The 23238-nt window shown below is 34.9% G+C and overlaps 1 protein-coding gene and 8 non-coding genes across 11 annotated transcripts in view; all 9 read right to left on the reverse strand.

Annotated features, from left to right (window-relative positions):
• The window catches only part of shd (cytochrome P450 family 24 subfamily A member shade), a 159951-nt gene that overhangs the window by 12969 nt on the left and 123744 nt on the right, over positions 1–23238 (reverse strand). For all 3 annotated transcript variants that reach the window (XM_069829563.1, XM_069829561.1, XM_069829562.1), the window contains 6 exons: positions 20480–20614; positions 13283–13481; positions 9906–10096; positions 8316–8511; positions 7609–7771; positions 2283–2449 (listed from right to left, as the gene is read on the reverse strand). In XM_069829563.1, the coding sequence (XP_069685664.1) occupies positions 2283–2449; positions 7609–7771; positions 8316–8511; positions 9906–10096; positions 13283–13481; positions 20480–20614 (1051 nt within the window). The remainder of the gene's footprint in view (positions 1–2282; positions 2450–7608; positions 7772–8315; positions 8512–9905; positions 10097–13282; positions 13482–20479; positions 20615–23238) is intronic.
• TRNAS-GCU (transfer RNA serine (anticodon GCU)) lies at positions 16517–16590 on the reverse strand. Its single transcript has one exon. It is a non-coding gene; the product is annotated as a tRNA-Ser (tRNA).
• Positions 16814–16887, reverse strand: TRNAS-GCU (transfer RNA serine (anticodon GCU)). The gene has a single exon. It is a non-coding gene; the product is annotated as a tRNA-Ser (tRNA).
• On the reverse strand, positions 17111–17184 carry TRNAS-GCU (transfer RNA serine (anticodon GCU)). The gene has a single exon. It is a non-coding gene; the product is annotated as a tRNA-Ser (tRNA).
• On the reverse strand, positions 17408–17481 carry TRNAS-GCU (transfer RNA serine (anticodon GCU)). Its single transcript has one exon. It is a non-coding gene; the product is annotated as a tRNA-Ser (tRNA).
• TRNAS-GCU (transfer RNA serine (anticodon GCU)) lies at positions 17705–17778 on the reverse strand. Its single transcript has one exon. It is a non-coding gene; the product is annotated as a tRNA-Ser (tRNA).
• Positions 18002–18075, reverse strand: TRNAS-GCU (transfer RNA serine (anticodon GCU)). Its single transcript has one exon. It is a non-coding gene; the product is annotated as a tRNA-Ser (tRNA).
• Positions 18299–18372, reverse strand: TRNAS-GCU (transfer RNA serine (anticodon GCU)). Its single transcript has one exon. It is a non-coding gene; the product is annotated as a tRNA-Ser (tRNA).
• On the reverse strand, positions 18596–18669 carry TRNAS-GCU (transfer RNA serine (anticodon GCU)). Its single transcript has one exon. It is a non-coding gene; the product is annotated as a tRNA-Ser (tRNA).

A 23238-nucleotide genomic window follows, 5' to 3' on the forward strand; every position in this document is an offset into this window, starting at 1 on the left:
TGTTTTATCAGTCTAGGGGACGGATGTTGATGACCTAAAAATCTACTTAAAATGATCATTAAAATGCCCTAAAACTAACGGAAAAGTAACATAAAAATAAAATAAAATGACATTTTAGTACATTATGCAACGAGCCTATAATGGTAGTAATTAAGACGCTCGTATGAAAATTACCATTATAGGCAAGTTTCATACGACTTTTTATGCTCGACCATATTTCTAACTTGAAATTATTCAGAAGTCTTCATGTTATGTTATGTAAGTGAGGAGTGGAACTGACCTGAATTGTGAGATGTGCGCAGACGCGAAAGTATTGATTTTTTCCGAAACACGAATGTCGTTGACCTTGATATAATCTAGAGAATAACATGGAGATTAGGCTTGATATAACCTGGAAATTGATTTAGAATTGAAAAAAAACGAGATGACAAATTGAATTTATTTGAATATTATTTACAATTAACGCTAATTATTATAGTAACAGAACATAACCTTCTGCTACAGTATTGGATTATCCAGCCTCCGTGACTTTTCGTTAATTGTCTTTCGATTGCATATCCGAGAATAATCGATACTTGCGGTTTTATAATGGTACAATCAGTACAAAGGTGATTTGTCATTGGCTGAACAGCTGAATTATAATGAATAGGTGTACTTCAATGAGGCCCATTAAAGGGCTACTACCAGGTGTATAATTACTACATTTCGGCATGGTCGAGCATAAAAATATTATTCACCTACTCGCACCACAACTTCTTAAAAATCAGTCACCTTGTTTCAATGACTGCCCTGCAAATCTCGGAGAGAGGAGACAACGCCCTGGAATTTAACTAAGATAAAGGAAAATAACATGCAACAAAATAAAAGTTTTAAGGGAAAACTATAGATTTTAATGAGGGTTTACAATGTGTTTCAATCAGGGAAGGTCCATGTCAGTGCCTTCATTCTTCGTCTCCTTCCGCCCTTCACTTTTGTTATCAGATCTTCCAGATGAGGGAATGTGAACGACAAAACAAATTGTGGGCGCAGCGTGCATTCTTGCAATCTTTGTGTTAAAAATACTGTCTACTACAGTAGACATTCCTTCCGAACCATGTTGGGGACACAACGTCCTGTTCAGGATATGGTGAAAGCTTCCCCCCTTTTTTAAACATAAATTCTAAAGACACCCTCGTACCAACAAAATATCAGTAGCGGTCAAAGTCCTCACTTAAACTAAGCTGTTGTCAAGCATTTTATATTACTTCCGTTGTGTGAAGTGAAGCCTTCAGTGGAATGAGGGATGGACTTTAGAGTCTGTTCCAAACTATAAAACTCAAACTTCACTGTTATTCACTTATTCAGTAGCTAATTACTACTGACCTATTTGGTTAGAAAATGATTTAACAGACCTATCGATAAAGAAGAAAGTAAAATGCATTCCAAATGATCTAAAAGTTGTTCGAAGTATTAAAAATGACCAAAAAATGCCGAAAAAAAAATATAAAAATGACCTATTAGTTCATAAACGTCAAAAAATGCAAGAAATGCAATATAAGAAATTATTTCTTTTTGCGTTGATATTAACATAGAAAGAATTTCTATATTAATAGGCATCGTCCTAATGTGGAAAATAAGATGACTTTTCATCAACATCCGCACCCTATTTATCACCTTTCAATTTCCTCAAGATTGGAGTTAATATTTTTATGGAAAGCATAAAATAGATTGTCTTAATTGTCCATCCCTAAACATTTGCTCCAAAAGATGTAACAAATGAGATACAATCGTATCATAATCCTAAGCCAGCTCAGTGATACAAGGTGCAATCAATATATTTCCGAACTGCACTTGTATTTATTGTACCGTTAAACATACATGCGCGTGTTACTGAAGATCATTGCTTCCATGCCTGTTGAGTCGGTCTATCAAATAGCGTCAGATTGTCTTTAAAAACTGAGCTTCTATACGTCGTTTTGGACAAACATATCAAGGACTTTTTGCGATTTTTCTTAGAATCTCTCCATATACGCCTTATTCCTAGTCTTCTTCTCTGCCTTTTAAGCGGTACATTTAGTATAGATTCCAGGCGTTTCCCTGATTCTAGATAATTTCTTCATTTCCTATGTCCTGTGTGTTGCCTACATTCAGGGCAGTCCGGAAACTTATTGATTGCTCCCTTGTATATCTTCTTGTCACAACGGCACCGGAGTTCGATTCCCGTCATACGTGAAGGCATAAATCACAAGTCGACTTGGTCGTTCAAGTTTGTATTCTGCTTTAAGCAGTCTGTTTGAACTCACCTGAACGCTTCCATGATGCAGGCCTGCAGGTAGGTGGCACTTCTTAGGGTCTCTGCCCTCAACGGGCAACGTCCGGGGGCAAGTTGATGCATTTCTTCGTACAGGCGCTCCTGAACACGGGGGTGCTTGGCTATGAGGTACAGCACGAATACCACCGTGTTTCCGAGCTGAAAAAATATGCATATTAAACTGCAGGAAAATTTATAAAGGAAATCCATTTTAAATAATGAAATAGGTTTGGAAGTAAATCTAAAAAAAAAGCATATGTCTACGATTATGTCTCGTGACCAGAATATTGTACCAAATGAAAATATAAAAATTGGAAATTTATCCTTTGAAGAGGTGGAAAAATTCAAATATACTGGAGCAACAGTAACAAATATAAATGGCACTAGAGAGGAAATTAAACACAGAATAAATATGAGCAATTCCTGCTATTATTCGGTTTTGTCATCCAGTCTGTTTTTTTTAAACTAAAAGTTGAAATTTATAAAACAGTTATATTACCGGCTGTTCTGTACGGTTGTGAAACTTTGACTCTCACTTTGAGAGAGGAAAGAGGCCAAGGATGTTCGAGAATGAGGTGCTTAGGAAAATATTTGAAGCTAAAAGGGATGAAATTACAGGAGAATGGAGAAAGTTTTTTTTTCTCTTGTACGGAGGAAGAACCCGAAGGCTTACACTGCAGCCTGAGGCTTATTGTGCTTACCACTCCTATTCTGTGAATGACTGGGCAGCCGAACGGTCGCGCCTGTGTACCCGGGTTCGATCTCCGACCTACCTCCGGTTTATAATTTGTCTTGAGCAAGCTCGTGGCCCGGGTAACACAGGGGTTTTCTCCGGGACTTCCGGTTCCCCTGTGGCATCCCAATAAATCTCATCTCATATCTCATCTCGTCTCGTCTCGTCTCGTCTCATCTCATCTCATCTCATCTCATCTCATCTCATCTCATCTCATCTCATCGCGTATATAGCCTAGACCAGCCTCCTATGTCTCACCCTCGACAACGACTCTGTTGGTAAATCGGTCTACATCAGGGACGGGGAATTTCTTGTAAACAGACCAGTCATCATTAGTACGTACATACAACAGCAACTAAAGTAGCGGGAGAAGCTCAGCTCTCTGAGAGAGGCTGTTCCCCATAGCTGATCTACGTTCCGAAGTCATATGGGTGAATGACTGACAGCCAAGTACCGCCATTACTTTAAAACATTCAGCATATAATGTACAATAATTGATTTCAAAAAGTAACTTTTTGAATTCTAAAAGTCAAAATAAAAAAAATTCAAATTAAATCTTTCTTTGTTAAGCGCCAACAATCGATTTATTTCAATGAATACATTAATACAGATAACGCCTGACGCTTCACACCTCCATACACTAATGTCGGAGGAGTTGCCTGCCATGCAAGGCGTTACATCCGTACGTACTGTAGCTACACAATACATACTCCATCCCGCACTGATTGCCTCGCGCCGTAGCTGCGTGATCTAAGGCATCACGTCTTGGACCTGTGGTACGGAAAGAGTGATTTTTCAGGTTTTCATGTTCAGATGTAATTAAACTGATATGTGAATGATTAACTTAACGTGTTATTAATTAATTTGATACATAATTAAATGATGTTCAATTAATTTAGTTGACTGGAATTAGTTAAGTTAATACGTTAATTAAGTTTATGTGTGGTTAATTAAGTTGACTGTAATTAGTTAAGTTGATGTATAATTAAATGTGTAAATGAGTCGATATGTAATTTTATTATTAAGTTCACATATAAACAATTAAGTTGATATGTACAGTACTGTCCACACCTGTGGAGTAACGGACAGCGCGTCTGGCCACGAAACCAGGTGGCCCGGGTTCGAATCCCGGTCGGGGCAAGTTACCTGGGTGAGGTTTTTTCCGGGGTTTTCCTTCAACCCAATATGAACAAATGCTAGGTAACTTTCGGTGCTGGACCCCGGACTCATTTCACCGGCATTATCACCTTCATCTCATTCAGACGCTAAATAACCTAGATGTTGATACAGCGCCGTAAAATAACCCAATAAAATAGATAAATAAATGTACAGTAGTTAATTAGGTTGATATGAAATTAATTTAGTTTGCATAAGGCGGTAGGTCATTAACTGCACTCTTGTGGGTTTTAGCTTGGAAATAAGTTTAAGTTATAATAGTTGGGTTGAGTTGCATACATTATTTTTGGTTCAGTTTATTTTTGCTTCCCTTAATGTTCTCCATTTATCAAAGATGCTTGTTTTAAGCATTAAGTTTTTTAAGTTTTCACATTCGATTATTGTTATCTATTGTAAATATTGTAATTATTTTAATTTTATTTTAATTATATTTTACGACCAATTAATTACCACTGTTCACCCATATGCAGTGTGAACAAATACAAACATGCGTACTTCCAATTGTCCTTGCTAATGAAAGGATGAATGTGTACGGATAATCAAGAAGAAAGATTAATTAAAAATCCTCCTTTATTGTAGATATTTGTAAAGATCATATTTCCAATTAGAAGATCGTGGTCTGCCGAAGAATTACCACAACATATTGTTTTTGAGGAACGTTAATGGACGTCACCCTCTCTACAAGTCTCATATTATTGTAACATTAATTATTTAAGCACAATTGATAGTACTAATGTACAAAAATTGTCAAATAAATTAAAAAAAAAAAAAAAACATATTGTCACTCTTTCTTTTCAAGATTTACGTATGTCCACGAGCAGATCAGAAAGCATGACTAGATTTTTTTCATTAAATATTAATTATTGGGCTACAAAATCATGCTCGGTTAATCTGAAAATCGGATAATTCGCTCACGGATACGCGGGAGCATATTGTACATACATACATATTACTTCTCCTTCTACTGCTACTATTACTACTGCTATTGTTACTACAAGACTGGGCTGTTCCTCTTGAAGGCGAGAAAGATTAGAACTTCAGCTGTTGAAGTTTGTGACGCGAACTGAGGAAGTAACTACCCAACTGTACACTTTTATGTTTTTTAAGTTATGATATATTATATAATATGTTTTATTGTGTCATTTTCATTTTAATATGTGTGTTCTTTTAGAGAGTAGTTGAATATATCATAGATGGGGGGGAATCTACAAAGGAGGACTTGTTTTGGGTACAAAGCACGGACGGTCAGAAGACCCGTGCATTGGATTTTAGAGAAAATTATGATAATATAAAATCTGTATGTATAATATTACTCAATAAATCCATCTACTACTACTACTACTACTACTACTACTACTACTACTACTACTACTACTACTATAATTTATTTCAAGAAATAGTCTGCCCAGGCATCCTGGGTTGCCAAAAACACAGAATAACACACATATAAGAATAGTAATGATTACAGTAAGATAGATGAGCCAAATTTAAATGTGAACTAGGAGCTTAAGTTTAAGAAATAATAAATTTGTACATATATTTGTAACAATCACACACTAACGAATAGAAAAGGGGGGGGGGTATTATGATATTCCGTATAAATGATTTTTCAGAATTTCCACAGACCCTTTAATGGTTGAAGTAATTATTTTTGGAATGATGTCATGGATTCCAAATGTTTTGATAGTGTTTACAGTTGATCGTGGGATGGTGCCCCTCGCTCCGACCATTAAACCATGTACTTCCCAGGTGCCTTCCATCTGATATTTTTCTCGAAAATACGGAATAGTAGGCTCATAAATTTGTTGTTTTTCTTTGTTGACCTCGGATGGTTGGGTCTGGCTCATCTCAAATCTAACAGTTGGGTCCAGTATAAAGCCTTTACTATTAGTCTTGTCTAGAGCCACGATGTCCACTCTTCTAATTCCGCCGCCTTCAGACGCAACGCAGTGCACCTCTTCATGGACCTCGAAGGATTTGTTTCTAAGGGCTTGTGCTATTAGTTTTCGGATGTTATGATGGCGTGAATTTCTCAGGAGTTCTCCATGCTGACAGGATCCTAGGACGTGTGCTAAGGTTTCAATCTCGTTGCAGTATCTGCAACGGAAACCGTCCAAGGATCTCCCATGAAGACTTCTCACTGGTGCTACGTTAGCATTCATCTTAATTGCGTCCCGCCATTCAGAGGAAGATAGACCTTCCTTAGAAAAAATCCATTTATTTCCGGGAGTATATTCTTGAAATAAAATAACACCTTTTCCTTTATGTGGAAGCGCACACCATTTGTCGTACTCTTGTTTCCTAAGATTTTGTCGTAGTTTATGGACATTGATGTTACTTATATCCAGATCTTCAGGTGGAATTTTTAACTTCCTGGAACATACTTTCTTTTCTGCTGCTATGTTCCTTGTAGAAACGACAAGAGGATTCGAGGTTCTCAATAATGTGTTGCAAATATTGAGATGCTGTAAATATGCTTCCCATTGAGCTTTGAAAAGGCTGAGACCCTTATATTTACGTTCGGTGTACAACATCGCGTCGGGCGTGTCTCCTGGCAAACATAAAATTTCCTTCACCGAACTTTTAATTAACTTATCCACATCTTCGAGAAACCGGTCAGAAAGCTGGTGAAGGGGAGCATTTTGAAGAGGATAAACAAGTATAGGCCAAATATACATATTTAAAACATTGAGTTTTTGTTCTGGTTTCAGAAGATAAGTAGATGTTAAAGCTTGGATCTTATTATTTAATAATAATAACAATAATAATATTAATAATAATAATAACATTAATAACAATAATAATATTAATAATACTAACAAGAATAAAAATATTAATAATAATAATAACAATAATAATAATGATGATAATAATAATAATAACAATAATAATAACAATAATAATATTAATAATAATAGCATTAATAACAATAATAATATTAATAATAATAACAATAATAAAATAATAATATTAATAATAATAATAACAATAATTTATTTATTTATTTATTTATTTATTTATTTATTTATAATATTAATGTGCGAAACAACAGCACAAGGCCAATTACAGTTTAGCACAATAATATTAATAATAACAATAATAATATTAATAATAATAACAATAATAATATTAATAATAATAATATTAATAATACTAACAATAATAATATTAATAATAATAATAATATTATTAATAATAGTAACAATAATAATATTAATAATAATAACAATATTAATAATAATAATAATAACAATATTAATAATAATATTATTAATAATAATAACAATAATAATAATATTAACAATAATAATAACAATAATATTAATATTAATAATAATAATATTAATAGTCTAATAATAATAATAATAATAATAATAATAATAATAATAATCTGTAGGTATGTACTGACTGTCTGAATGCCAGCTGCTATGAAGTCGATGATGGCAGACTTTTTCTCCCGCACGTCGAGTCCCGGGGCGTTCAGCACGGACATGAACACGCTGCTCACTGCATCCAGGGCACACGTGTCGCGCTCCTCCTTGAGGGCGGACTCCACCAGCTCGGACACGATGCTGCAAAGGACGCAACCAAATTTTAGGTATACATTTCCCTTCACATTAAAATTATTTTCCGCGACAGTGGAAAGCGGACTTCGATTCAAGGGATTATGCTCCACGCCAAAAATCGATAATATAGTCTAATTTGCCAATAGAATTAATATTCTTGTGACCAAACGAAGATAAAATGAGATAAATAGTTCAAAACAAAATAGTAAAAGTGATATTTTGTACAGAGTGGTCAAGAAATGGGCGTAATCCCATTTATTTCGCGATGATTTGTTGGTAACCTTGGTAACCATGCAGTGAAGGTAATAACCGGTATCGTACAACGGAAGAGTTACGGACAGTTGTGGAAGATGAATTTGCGCGCGCACGTCAGAACATGGTACAGAAGTCAGATGTACTACGACAATGAGACGTCCATACCGATATTCTGGACTCTTAAACCGTTAGGTAAGTGTCCATATCAAGCATTCAATCATAACCATCATAGTGTTGAAAATAAACCTTGCGTACGTCCAATTATCGGCCACTCCGTATAGTGCAAACTACTTACTCATAAATCTGATCCTCGCTATTGACCAGCATCTTGTAGGCGCGCGTGGGGAACACTTTCCAGAAGGGAAGCCCGTAGAAAGTGTCACGTGACGCACAGAAGTGGTTCTTCACGGCAGATGCCAGCCTGGCAGCGAGAGGGTCCACTTCGCTGTCCAGGAAGCCCATGCGCCTGCCCAGGATCAGGGTACACGTGCCTGGATACACACAGCAGTCTTGGTTTCTTTCACTCAATGTCATGCATTACTGACTGCGTAGCCGTCATGCATAACGCGGCACAATAATTAATTATTCTAAAATGATTACGTTCAAGTTTATGAGTTGTGAGAGGAATGAATTACGGCATAATATAGGTATGTGTAATGCAATAATAATAATAATAATAATAATAATAATAATAATAATAATAATAATGATAATGATAATGATAATGACAATAATAATAATTACTATAACAACGATAATAATATAATGATGACAATACTAATGCTAATAATAATGATAATAATAATAATAACAATAACGATGATGATAATAATAATAGTAATAATAACAATAACAACGATAATATGATAATGATGACAATACTAATGCTAATAATAATGATAAAAACAATAATGATGATAATAATAATAACAATGATGATGATAATAATAATAATGATGATGATAATAATAATAGTAATAATAATGATAATAATAATAGTAATAATAATAACGATAATATGATGATGACAATACTAATACTAATAATAATAATAATGATAATGATAATAACAATAATGATGATAATAATGACAATAACGATGATGATAATAATAGTAATAATAACAATAACAACGATAATATGATGATGACAATATTAAGGCTAATAATAATGATAATTATGATAATGATAATAATAATAATGATGATAATAATAACAATAACGATGATAATAATAATAACAGTAATAATAACAATAACAACGATAATATGATAATGGTGACAATACTAATGCTAATAATAATGATAATTATGATAATGATGATAATAATAATGATAATAACAATAATGATGATAATAATAACAATAACGATGATGATAATAATAATAACAAAAACAACGATAATATGATAACGATGACAATACTAATACTAATAATAATGATAATTATGATAATGATAATGATAATAATAACGATAATAACAATAAGGATGATAATAATAACAATAACGATTATAATAATAATAGTAATAATAACAATAACAACGAAAATATGATAATGATGACAATACTAATGCTAATAATAATGATAATTATGATAATGATAATAATAATGATAACAATAATGATGATAATAATGATAATAGTAATAACAATAACGATAATATGATGACAATACAAATGCTAATAATAATGATAACTATGATAATGATAATAATGATGATAATAATAATGATGATAATAATAATAATGTTCCACATTCAGATCACTGAGCCATTCACTTATCTATCTCCCTTCCTACCGCCCTTTCTCTGTCTGTCATATGCCCAGTAAATAAGAACGAGTCCTTTTGTGCTCTCGCAAAGAGAACAGTGACTCTCACTTACTCTCCAGGCCCATCCTGTTCGCCATTTCCTCGAAGCCTGCCACCATGTTCTGTTTATCGCGCGTCGTTCTCAGAAGCGATATGAAGTCTTCGGCAACCAAGTTCAGTTCTGGAAGAAACCGTTGAATGGTTTTGGCACTGGTCAGCTCAGGGGTTAGAATATTCCGAAGCATATGCCATTTTTCACCCTGCCTGGAGGAAAGTGTCATATTACTAACGTATTATAAAAAAACAGCTGTAGGTATGCAACTGTTATTAATTTTTGCCTTGTATGAAATATAGGCTTATTGTAAGTAATTTAAAGTTTTATTTTAATTTAAGAAAATTTAATGACTCTTTATATTCATATGCTGATGATACAGTTGTCATTTTTAGCTGTTCAACCTGGGCTAGTGTAGCCCAAAACACCAACAATCGTAAAAATGAAATTTAAAAAATAGCTAGATAGCAATTTTCTTCCGCAAATGTTTCCAACAGTAATTTGATTACATTTGTATTAAATGCCAGTTGCTTACAACAATTAAATTCTTGTGATAAATTAAATCTAATATTTCATAACTCTGAATGATCAGTTAATAGTGATTGCAAATGTCCTGTACTGAAGGAATCCACTCAAGAATTATTATTGACCAGCATTTAAGGTAGGACAAACATGTTTCTTATTTATGTAACAGGCTTCGTAAAACTATTTATAAATTTCTAATTCTTCGCTCTTACATCCCTACAAAAATATTCTGCGATTAGTTGATTTAGGTTTGGTTCAATATTTCATCTAATATAGTACAATCCGATTGGAAGGAACAAGAACATTTACAGTTTCTCCAATGATATTACTTCAAAAGAACATAATTCTAACAAAATCTGATTTAGCCCGATTTTAATGCTTTTATTTAATCGAACAAATAGATATATAATTATAAAAATGGTGTCATAAAATTCTAACGAAATATTAAGAAAAAAACATGTTCATCCTACCAGAAGAACTTTGACATACGTATTCTTCAGGTGAACCTAAATGTTACACAACCCCTGGACTAAATCATAGCCAGAGTTACGGGCCAAGATTATACAATTCCATATTGATAATAAATGCAGAACTAGGTGATTTTAATTTTTATAAATTTGAGGATAACACTAAGCAAATTGTTTAATATTCATGTTACTGTTTCTTTCTTTTTCTTATTATCAACATATTAATTCATTCAAACTTATATTCTGTTCTTGTTCTCTGATTTTTATCTACAGCAATCTCACTAAAGATTTTGATTTATCTAGAGAAAATCAAAACTTGAGTGGGATTTAATTGACTATTACACGATTAGAAGAAAGTATATACAGATTAGAAGAAATAAAGTACTCTAATACAATAAAATATTAATTGACTTAATAAAACACTAAACTGCCTTGAAATGTATTATTGTACCATCTCATCATACACATATTCCGCGCTTTAGCAGTAGTGTGTTATGATGAGTTGTTCTCTTGTTATCAGTTGTGCCAACTATACAATCTTCATTAAACTCTATGGACGATTAGTAGTCAAAAAGGCTTTGTTGATTCAGTTTCATTTTTGTTAAAACAGTTGAATTCCACTTCAATTATCAATATACCGGGTGTTTCAAAATGAATGTCGGGGTTTTAAGGCTTTATAGTATTTATTACATTTAACGTACAATTATAAATAATACATGAAATGAAAGAGCAACTCAAACAGTTTTGTACGCGCATGCACTGTTTCCTCTGTCTGCCGTTAGAAATCGCGTTGAACGATTGAGAGTCTCTCACGCGTAGCTCCAAGAAATCTGTTCGGAAGACTAGTCATGAATTAGCAATTCCAGCTACGTCTGTATGGAGAATTTTAAGGAAGTACGCGATACGTTGTACCCGACCGCTGGATTGGCCGAAAGGGGCCGAATGACCGAGTTTATTTCGCATGGCCTCCACGTTCACCAGATCTTACGCCATGCGATTTTTACCTTGGGGATTCATAAAGGATCGTGTGTATGTACCTCCGCTACCAGCTGACCTACCAGACTGAAGACAGAGGATTGAAGCAGTTGTTGCAACAATTACTACAGACACACTGATCAAGGTTAGGGAAGAACTCGCTTATCGACTCGATGTGACGAATGGTGCTCACATTGAGCACTTGTAGCAAAACTGTTTGAGTTGCTCTTTCATTTGGTGTATTATTTATGATTGTATGTTAAATTTAATAAATACTACAAAGCTTTAAAACCCCGATAATCATTTTGAAACCTCCGGTATATTAAACAATCTCTGATACGTGACTATTCATAATCTTATACAGCAGAAACTATAACATAAACTAAATAATATAAACAAGATAAATGATAGAAAAGTTTTAAATGATGAAATAAACGTGAATAATTTTAAACGGTACAATTATTGAAAGTACAATGTTGTCAAACAAAGAAACAAATGCTAGGGAGGTGATGAACATTGAAGGACAAGCAGCGATGATTGGTTGAAACACGTCGTTCTGTACCGTTTTATTGGTCAAAAGTAGTATGACGTGGTAAAAGTATAGAGCTAATAGTCTTAATAACTCCTCTTTTGTAATTTTATTGAATTTTTATTATATTGCATTTTAGTACAAAATAGCTATATATAGGAACTCCCCCTGAACACGAGGTTGCTTAGACGGGTGTGAGGTAAGTTTATTCTGTGTATTATTTTTTTTAGTATACAGCGATAAATACAATACAATATTTGAAGTAGGCCTAATATCAAACTACACTATCTACCAAAAAGTAACTGGGCACTGTTTTCCCCCTTTAGAACCTCGTGGTACCACCTCTTGTTGCTATAACAGCAGCCACCCTGTCAGGCATGCTCTCCACTAGTTTGTGTAGGATATCCACTGGAATGCGTCGCCATTCCTCTTGCAACATGGCACTCAGTTGGACAATGGAAGTTGGCCGCATGTTTCGGCGGCTACTATGCAGTGGTATGCAGACAATAATGCTCACCTGTTGGACAGGCCTGCACGGAGTCCCGATCTCAATCCCATTGAACAACTTTGGGACGATTTGGACCGGCGATTGAGGTCTCGGAAGATGCGGCCAACTGAGTGCCATGTTACAAGATAAATGGCGACGCATTCCAATGGATATTCTACACAAACTAGTGGAGAGCATGACTGAGAGGATGGCTGCTGTTATTGCAACAAGAGCGGTACCACAAGGTTCTAAAGGGGCAAAAACGATGCCCAATTACTTTTTGGTAGGTAGTGCATTTACGACTGCCTTCCACAAAACAAGAATAAGAGGAAAAGAAGAGAATTATAGGGATAGGAACAATGTGGGAGTACTACGAGCAGCTTTCTTGCTATTGCATTGAGTTCTTTCAACATACTCGTTGACAATCCCGAGGGTGGTATAGCGATCCGGCCTGGACTGCCGATAGTAGGCGATGACTTCCGTAGGAGGCCTCAGTGGATACTTGCTTGGCTGCTTGAGTACCGCCTCGATGTCTCTGCGTTCCAGGAGACTCACGACTGGGAAGTTCCAGAACGCCTCCTCGCGGATAATTCTGCCATAACGCTGGAACATATCTGCAAAATATATAGGGGGTTAAAAAGGAATTCAATATTTTAAGAGATGATAGTATTATGCAAATCAGGCTTTCAAGTAGTAGCGCCCTGTAAAGCAGGTTCGGGGACGGGTATCGATCCCGGGACCCTTCACTTAGCGCACGAATGCTCTACTGACTGAGCTACCTCAGGAACTATATACGACACCTTCACAATTTTTCCTTTTATATCCACATAACTCAAATGGGCTGACAAGACGCGAGAACCCAACTTTGAGTGCACACAATTCTGTGTGACTTAAATTGTGGCTTCCTGTTAACGTACCTCCAGTAACGTATATATTATGCAAATCTGGCTTTCCTGTAATACAATCAGAGGTTGACTGAATTCAAAGAAAATGCAATTTCTCACATAGCTTTAACTTTTTTTAAGTAATTTTGTCACAGGCGTAACATTGAAACAAGCACTATAATATGCACAGATTTTAGCAAATAAGCCTACGACGTGAATATGTTAGGAGAAAATCCACAAACGATTATTGAAAATACGGGAATTTTACTTGAAGCAAGTGAAGAAGTAAATCCCGAAAAGACAAAGTAGGCCTATATGATTATGTCTCGTGACGTGAATATTGTACGAAATAGAAATATAAAAATTGGATATTTATCCTTTGAAGAGGTGGAAAAATTCAAATACCTGGGAGCAACAGTAACAAATATAAATGATACTCGTGAGGAAATTAAACACAGAATACATACGGGAAATGCGTGTTATTATTCGGTTGAGAAGCTTTTATCATCCAGTCTGCTGTCAAAAAATCTGAAAGTTAGAATTTATAAAACACTTATATTACCAGTTGTTCTTTATGGTTGTGAAACTTGAACTCTCACTTTGAGAGAGGAACATAGATTAAGGGTGTTTGGGAATAAATTGCTTAGGAAAATATTTGGGGTTAAGAGGGATGAAGTTACAGGAGAATGGAGAAAGTTACACAACACAAAACTGCACGCATTGTATTCTTCACCTGACATAATTAGAAACATTAAATCCAGACGTTTGAGATGGGCAGGGCATGTAGCACGCATGGGCGAATCCAGAAATGCATATAGAGTGTTAGTTGGGAGGCCGGAGGGAAAAAGATCTTTGGGGAGGCCGAGACGTACATGGGAGGATAATATTAAAATGGATTTGATGGAGGTGGGATATGATGATGGAGACTAGATTAATCTTGCTCAGGATATGGACCAATGGCGGGCTTATGTGAGGACGGCAATGAACCTCCGGGTTCCTTAAAAGCCAATAAGTAAGTAAGTAAGTAAGTAAGTAAGCCTACCCTTGAGAACAAAATATTATTGCAGCTGTAACAGTGGTCTATCATCTATCATTCAGCACAATAAAATGGCAAACAAATGGAATGGGGGGCTTTATACAGTAATACTAACTTACAGTACAAAATCCAGTTCAGGCCTGCAAATTTCCACTGCTCTATAATATAAACAGTAATTGTTTATAAATGGTAAACTGATATCCATGTTTCTTCTTTTACATAAAAACTTCGGTGTTTTCTCTTGCAAAATCTTCAAAATTCGATGTAATATACGATGTTTTAAAATTTTGAGGGCAGACTCACTTTCTCATGGAATGGCCCAACAGTGGATAAAGCAAAAGCACTATCAAGCCAGATTTAACCGATGTCTTCGCCACACAAGTTGTAGTGCATGAAAACGAAACAAGTTGACGTAGGATGAAAGTTTCACAACACTAACCAGAATGCTGGAGTCATTGCTCTCCAGACCTGGAAACTGCAAGTGGTGGGTTCTGAAAGTGTGTCACTGAAGTGATAGGACTACATCATAACCTGGCCCGTGCAAGAAATCCATTGCCGCATGCAGCAACTTTCGTATGTGAGAGTTTCACTTTTCATCGACTGGTGCACGGAATCCTTGGCTATAGACTGGTACGATTTTCGATACCATTATATTATACAGTATAAAAATTACAAGTAGTGATTTGACTATCTAGCTCGCTTTCCAAAGTAAATAAGATTTTCTAAGAGAACGCAAAATATATAGGCCTAAACCTGATCAGTGGACACTAAAGTATGTATCTGCCAAACTGAATTATCAATATCTCTAAGTTGCTTCTGTTCTCTGCTATATCGTCCTTTTAAGAGACGCTAGTACGAGTTTTTACAAGAAATGGTGAAAAGATTAACTTTATTTATTGTGTTCCTTGGTCACTTGAGAAGTTGAGAGTAAGATTTGTTTGCATCTATGTATTTTTTGAGGCCCAGGAGCGATTTTTATATAGGCCTGATGCAAACGCCACTATTGCATTCCCGTTCACAAATTTGCCTTTTTCTCAAAACTATATAATGTTCAAAATACTCCAGGCGCATACAGTTTTCACCAAATTTCATGAACATTTAGATATTTGTTCGTGAATGTAATTATTACCTAAGATATAACGTTGAGAAAACTTATGTATCTTGAAAATTAAGAGCTCGAAAATTATTATATAAATAAAAAATGTGAAAAAATAAATGTATGATATAAAAAATTGTTACGTCTAAACTACCATAGATACCATTAATTTTTCAACGTTAAAATATTTTCCAGGAATCAGAATCAATATAAAAATATGAACTTCCTATATTTAAATCTAATGCTCCTAGAACAATTATTTGATTATATCACTAATGTGTATCTACTGTATAATTAAAAAATAACTTCGAAACTAGCTGTCCGATTGAGCTGAAAATTTACACACATCTTATTTTTAATGAATCTAACAAGTAGTTAAAAAATGAACGAAATCGGTTTAAAATTGTAAAAATTTCAAACTTCTGTTCGTGACCCTTAAATTTTTGAAGTAGAGCCACAGTCTCATATACACAGTCACGAAGTTCAATACGTAGTAAATATGCATCCATAGATAGTTGCTAACCACTAGGATCGCTACTATCGCCTCATTACAGACAATGCGAAATATACAAATCTGGCTTTCAGGTAGTAGCTCCCTGTAAAGCAGGTTCGAATAATTTCAAGGAAAAATTGTTCCGGAGCCGGGTATCGATCCCGGGACCCTTCGCTTAGCGCGCGAACGCTCTACCGACTGAGCTACTCCAGGAACTATATATGACACCGTCACAATTTTTCCTTTTATATCCACACAACTCAAATGAGCTGACAAGACTCCAGAACTCAACTATGAGTGCACACAATACTGTGTGACTTAATTTGTGGCTTTCTGTTAACGTACCTCCAGTAACGAATGTACTCGTATTATACAAATCTGGCTTTCAGGTAGTAGCTCCCTGTAAAGCAGGTTTGAATAATGTCAAGGAAAAATTGTTCCGGAGCCGGGTATCGATCCCGGGACCCTTCGCTTAGCGCGCGAACGCTCTACCGACTGAGCTACTCCAGGAACTATATACGACACCGTCACAATTTTTCCTTTTATATCCACACAACTCAAATGAGCTAACAAGACGCCAGAACTCAACTATGAGTGCACACAATACTGTGTGACTTAATTTGTGGCTTTCTGTTAACGTACCTCCAGTAACGAATGTACTCGTATTATACAAATCTGGCTTTCAGGTAGTAGCTCCCTGTAAAGCAGGTTTGAATAATTTCAAGGAAAAATTGTTCCGGAGCCGGGTATCGATCCCGGGACCCTTCGCTTAGCGCGCGAACGCTCTACCGACTGAGCTACTCCAGGAACTATATACGACACCGTCACAATTTTTCCTTTTATATCCACACAACTCAAATGAGCTGACAAGACGCCAGAACTCAACTATGAGTGCACACAATACTGTGTGACTTAATTTGTGGCTTTCTGTTAACGTACCTCCAGTAACGAATGTACTCGTATTATACAAATCTGGCTTTCAGGTAGTAGCTCCCTGTAAAGCAGGTTTGAATAATTTCAAGGAAAAATTGTTCCGGAGCCGGGTATCGATCCCGGGACCCTTCGCTTAGCGCGCGAACGCTCTACCGACTGAGCTACTCCAGGAACTATATACGACACCGTCACAATTTTTCCTTTTATATCCACACAACTCAAATGAGCTGACAAGACGCCAGAACTCAACTATGAGTGCACACAATACTGTGTGACTTAATTTGTGGCTTTCTGTTAACGTACCTCCAGTAACGAATGTACTCGTATTATACAAATCTGGCTTTCAGGTAGTAGCTCCCTGTAAAGCAGGTTTGAATAATTTCAAGGAAAAATTGTTCCGGAGCCGGGTATCGATCCCGGGACCCTTCGCTTAGCGCGCGAACGCTCTACCGACTGAGCTACTCCAGGAACTATATACGACACCGTCACAATTTTTCCTTTTATATCCACACAACTCAAATGAGCTGACAAGACGCCAGAACTCAACTATGAGTGCACACAATACTGTGTGACTTAATTTGTGGCTTTCTGTTAACGTACCTCCAGTAACGAATGTACTCGTATTATACAAATCTGGCTTTCAGGTAGTAGCTCCCTGTAAAGCAGGTTTGAATAATTTCAAGGAAAAATTGTTCCGGAGCCGGGTATCGATCCCGGGACCCTTCGCTTAGCGCGCGAACGCTCTACCGACTGAGCTACTCCAGGAACTATATACGACACCGTCACAATTTTTCCTTTTATATCCACACAACTCAAATGAGCTGACAAGACGCCAGAACTCAACTATGAGTGCACACAATACTGTGTGACTTAATTTGTGGCTTTCTGTTAACGTACCTCCAGTAACGAATGTACTCGTATTATACAAATCTGGCTTTCAGGTAGTAGCTCCCTGTAAAGCAGGTTTGAATAATTTCAAGGAAAAATTGTTCCGGAGCCGGGTATCGATCCCGGGACCCTTCGCTTAGCGCGCGAACGCTCTACCGACTGAGCTACTCCAGGAACTATATACGACACCGTCACAATTTTTCCTTTTATATCCACACAACTCAAATGAGCTAACAAGACGCCAGAACTCAACTATGAGTGCACACAATACTGTGTGACTTAATTTGTGGCTTTCTGTTAACGTACCTCCAGTAACGAATGTACTCGTATTATACAAATCTGGCTTTCAGGTAGTAGCTCCCTGTAAAGCAGGTTTGAATAATGTCAAGGAAAAATTGTTCCGGAGCCGGGTATCGATCCCGGGACCCTTCGCTTAGCGCGCGAACGCTCTACCGACTGAGCTACTCCAGGAACTATATACGACACCGTCACAATTTTTCCTTTTATATCCACACAACTCAAATGAGCTAACAAGACGCCAGAACTCAACTATGAGTGCACACAATACTGTGTGACTTAATTTGTGGCTTTCTGTTAACGTACCTCCAGTAACGAATGTACTCGTATTATACAAATCTGGCTTTCAGGTAGTAGCTTCCTGTAAAGCAGGTTTGAATAATTTCAAGGAAAAATTGTTCCGGCGCCGAAATAGTATCTGCGCAGTCTATTGTTCCTAGTACCTCATAAACTCAAGCTTCGCGACTGTATATAATACTAGACTGTGGTAGAGCATAAAAACAAACGCATACGTACATACACTGAGCTGCAAAAGAAATGCTGCGTCGAAGTCGCTATCGATTTGAAATATTATTGTGTTATGAAGACTCCGTTTAGGAAACAATAGAAATAGAGATACGCAGAAGGCATTGCATTCAATTTTCAGTTCTGTATCTGTATTTATAATAAAATTTTATATTTATATTTATAATAAAATTGATTATTCTTTTTGTTAATACAATATGAAACGTAACTGACCTTATATATCGATTGTAACAATGACAGCTTGCATGGATAATAAAGAAGGCTGTGGAATATCATATAAACCACAGTCTGGTATATACAGACACGAAGCTTGAGTTGTGAGCGTGCTAGGAACAATAGACTGTGCCAGTACTATTTCGCATTGTCTTTAATGAGGCGATATTAGCGATCCTAATGGTCAGCAACTATCTACGGATGCTATTTACTACGTATTGAGTTTCGTGACTGTATATACTAGACTGTGATATAAACTGCAGTTTCGCGTATTATTCTTATTAATGTTGTAAAATAAAAGTATACCGGTATGAATAATTTAAAATCAATTCATATTAAATAATAACGTGAACATGTTATAAAAGTCGTATTTATATTTTGTGCGAGATCGTGCGTATTTGCTTGGTTTCCGCACAAAACCAATCAGCGGAAAGTCTAAAATTCCACATTCAGTATTCCCAACCTAACACACATAACAATTTCCCTCTTCTTACCGCTTAAGTGACATATTGATTTTACTGCTTTAGGCTTTTAACATATTATTTTTAGAGACGTTCAATATAGTAATAATTATAAATTGCAAACTTACCACTGCAATTTCAGCTAAATTGCACCTCTTAATTATTGTTTTTAAATATTTGCAAAAATTAAGTAAACTCTACAACTTCACTAAAGTTACTGCATTCGTGTTGCAAGTAACATTAAACAAGCCGTGAAAAAATCAACAAGATTCCAGACTCGTCATAGACTGGGGGGAAAAAAAAAGACAGACGTATATCACGGCCTGCTGGAGTATAGTAAACACAGAAAACATTTTAAAGCAACAATGTTGAAGATAGATATTTTTGTTTTGCAAATTTGCCGCCATTGAACAGAAACCAAGATGGAGATTTCATTGCAACTAATTAGAAATTCCTCTTTCAGGTATGTAATAAACGATCTTCGCACAAAATAATGTAAGATACACGAGCGGTATGTTTTCTTTCAATTCTCGGAAATTAAAAAAGCTCAACTACGTTTCGCTTTTTCAAACTTTTCCTCGAACATGAAAACTTCAACATATCGCTCTTGTAACGCATATTACTATTACATGTTTTTAAAGAACTAATTTCAGGAAAATAACTTTCCATCTTGCCATGTTTGCTAAGTCCTCGGAAAGCGATATAATTTCGTATCGGCATTTCTTACCCTGAAATACAGTATCTTTCCAAGTTGGTTCAGTAGGTGAGCGTGATGGTGGTACTCACCTCTGTAGGCCTCGTGGATCTGGTTCATTTTGTAACGGCCGAAGACGGAGTATATCCACCGTGTGCCCAACACGGGTAGGGCAGGTCGGGGTCCCGGGATGTCACGCACGGACCGGCGTCTGTGCTGCAATTGTGCTGTAGACAAAAAGTTTAACTTCAGATTACAACGTAACACAGGCCGCCCTGACGTCTAGTTGGCTTACGACGATGACGAACCCAGTTCAAATCGCGGCAATGGCATAGCTGTTGTATTTGTGGTCGACAAAACCGAAGTTGTGAGGGTTTTCTGGGGATTTTTCTGTTTCCCCCCCTTAATTATACTTACATATGTACTTCACAAATTTTCCTTTCAATATCATCAGGATCATAGCTGTGATATGATGCAAGCCTTTACACGTAGAACTACTTTTTAATTGGTTTCGTTAAGGGAAAACCCCGAAAAAAAAAAGCCAGATAACTTATGTTATGTTTTCTAAATGGCACATTCCCAAATAAATTAAAAAATGCAATTGTGAAACCTGTTTTTAAAACAGGAGACAAAAGAAATATGAACAATTATAGACCAATATCATTACTTTCATGTATTTCAAAATTACTAGAAAAATGTATTAAAGTTCGATTAATGAATTATCTTAATAAACATTATATATTAAGTGATAATCAATTTGGTTTTCGAAAAAAAAAATCAGTACATATAATGCAATACATCAAGTTACTAAAAAAATTTTTAGAGAATTTGATCAAGGTAACAAATGTATTGGTATTTTCCTGGACATAAGAAAAGCATTTGATACTGTGAAACATGGTATCTTAATTGAGAAATTAGACTTATTAGGAATCAAAGGTAATGCTTTAAACTTAATAAAATCGTATCTTAACGACAGAATTCAAATAACGAAAATTGACAATTATTCAAGTGAACCTTTAATTATTAATATAGGTGTTCCCCAAGGCACAGTTCTAGGTCCCATTCTATTTTTAATATATATTAATGACTTATTAAAAATTGACTTACAACAATACAATGGTGTTCACTATACTTATGCAGATGACACAGTTTTACTTTTTGGTGGAAAAACCTGGTATGACGCATATAATAATTCAAATAATGGACTTAAATTAATTAAAAAAATGGTTTCACATAAATTATCTTTCTATCAACGAAAATAAAACCATAATTATTCCATTCTCATTATCTGAAAAATGTAACAAACCTCCTATATCTATATTAAGTATTAAATTACATAATTCTGATTGTTGTCTTATACAGTGTAAATGTACGATTATTAAAGAGTCCTCTGAAGTTAAATATTTAGGCATAATTTTCGATAATCATTTAAAATGGAAGCAACACATTAATTACCTTTGTAATAAATTACGTAAAATAGTATATTATTTTGTTTTATTGAGGAATTACTTGTCAATAAGTTTATTACGTAAAATATATTTAACTTTATTTCAATCGGTAATTATGTATGGAATTATAGGATGGGGTAGCTCATTTAAATCAAATTTTAATCCACTTTATTTATTACAAAAGAAAATAATTAAATTATGTCTTCATAAACCTATTGATTTTCCATCTCAAAATTTGTTTCTAGACTTTAATGTACTTAACGTAAGACAAATTTATTATATTGTATTAATAAAATTCATACATAAAAATCGAAATAATGTTGAATTGTATTCTCATAGTTATGAAATAAAAGGTATGAATTCTTTAAGATTGTTTGAACCAAAATGCAATACTGTTACAGTATTTAATCATAGTAGTAATTTAGGCCCAAGAATATATAACAAATTTATATTTAAATATCCTAATCTTGTCAATTCGAATAGTTCCAGTATTAAATTTAAAAAGTTATGTATGGATTTTATAAAAATTGAAAAATTGTAAATTTAAATTTATATACTATAATTGCAAATTGTATTGTATAATTATTAATTATAATTGTATTGTATAATTATTAATTTCAATTCAGGAATCCGCCCCTAAGCACGAGTTCTACTCTTTCAGGGGCGAGCTAAAGTTTCTCTGTATATTTTATGTTACAATTATTAGCAAAAGAATAAATAAATAAATAAATAAATAAATAAATAAATAAATAAATAAATAAATAAATAAATAAATAAATAAATAAATAAATAAATAAATAAATAAATAAATAAATAAATAAATAAATAAATAAATAAATAAATAAATAAATAAATAAATAAATAAATAAATAAATAAATAAATAAATAAATAAATAAATAAATAAGTAAACTTGTCTCAACAAGGATTTGAACCCGGGTTCGCTCGTTTCACGGTCAGATATGCTAACCGTTACTCGAAAACGGTGGACCCGTAGAACTATGACGTGCTACTAATAATAATGAAATAGATTTTGTTTTCCAATTAATTTCATCATTTTTTATTGGAAAAAGGCATGCACTGCTTGCATCTACGTAAAGTTGAAAGAAAAGTTAAGCCGTGTAGATGCACCTTCAGTGTTTTCTGGTTATGATCATTGATGACGTCCGTTGTTTGTCAATAATGTAACGTTGAAAAGATTTCTGCCCAGCGACAGACCTGATAGCCTATGTATTTTATTTGAAGATTAGTTGTCTTAACAACCCGGCATATTCGCAATCGTATTCTAAAAAATTTACCGACTGTAGACATCCAGGAAACTTTCATTTTCCAAGAGAAAATTCCCCGACAACCAAGCTTGGGAATGGAACCCAGGCTCTCCCGATCTCGAAGCCAGCATACTGGC

The sequence above is a fragment of the Periplaneta americana genome, chromosome 6 (assembly GCF_040183065.1).
Source record: "Periplaneta americana isolate PAMFEO1 chromosome 6, P.americana_PAMFEO1_priV1, whole genome shotgun sequence".
Taxonomy (NCBI): Eukaryota; Metazoa; Arthropoda; class Insecta; order Blattodea; family Blattidae; genus Periplaneta; species Periplaneta americana.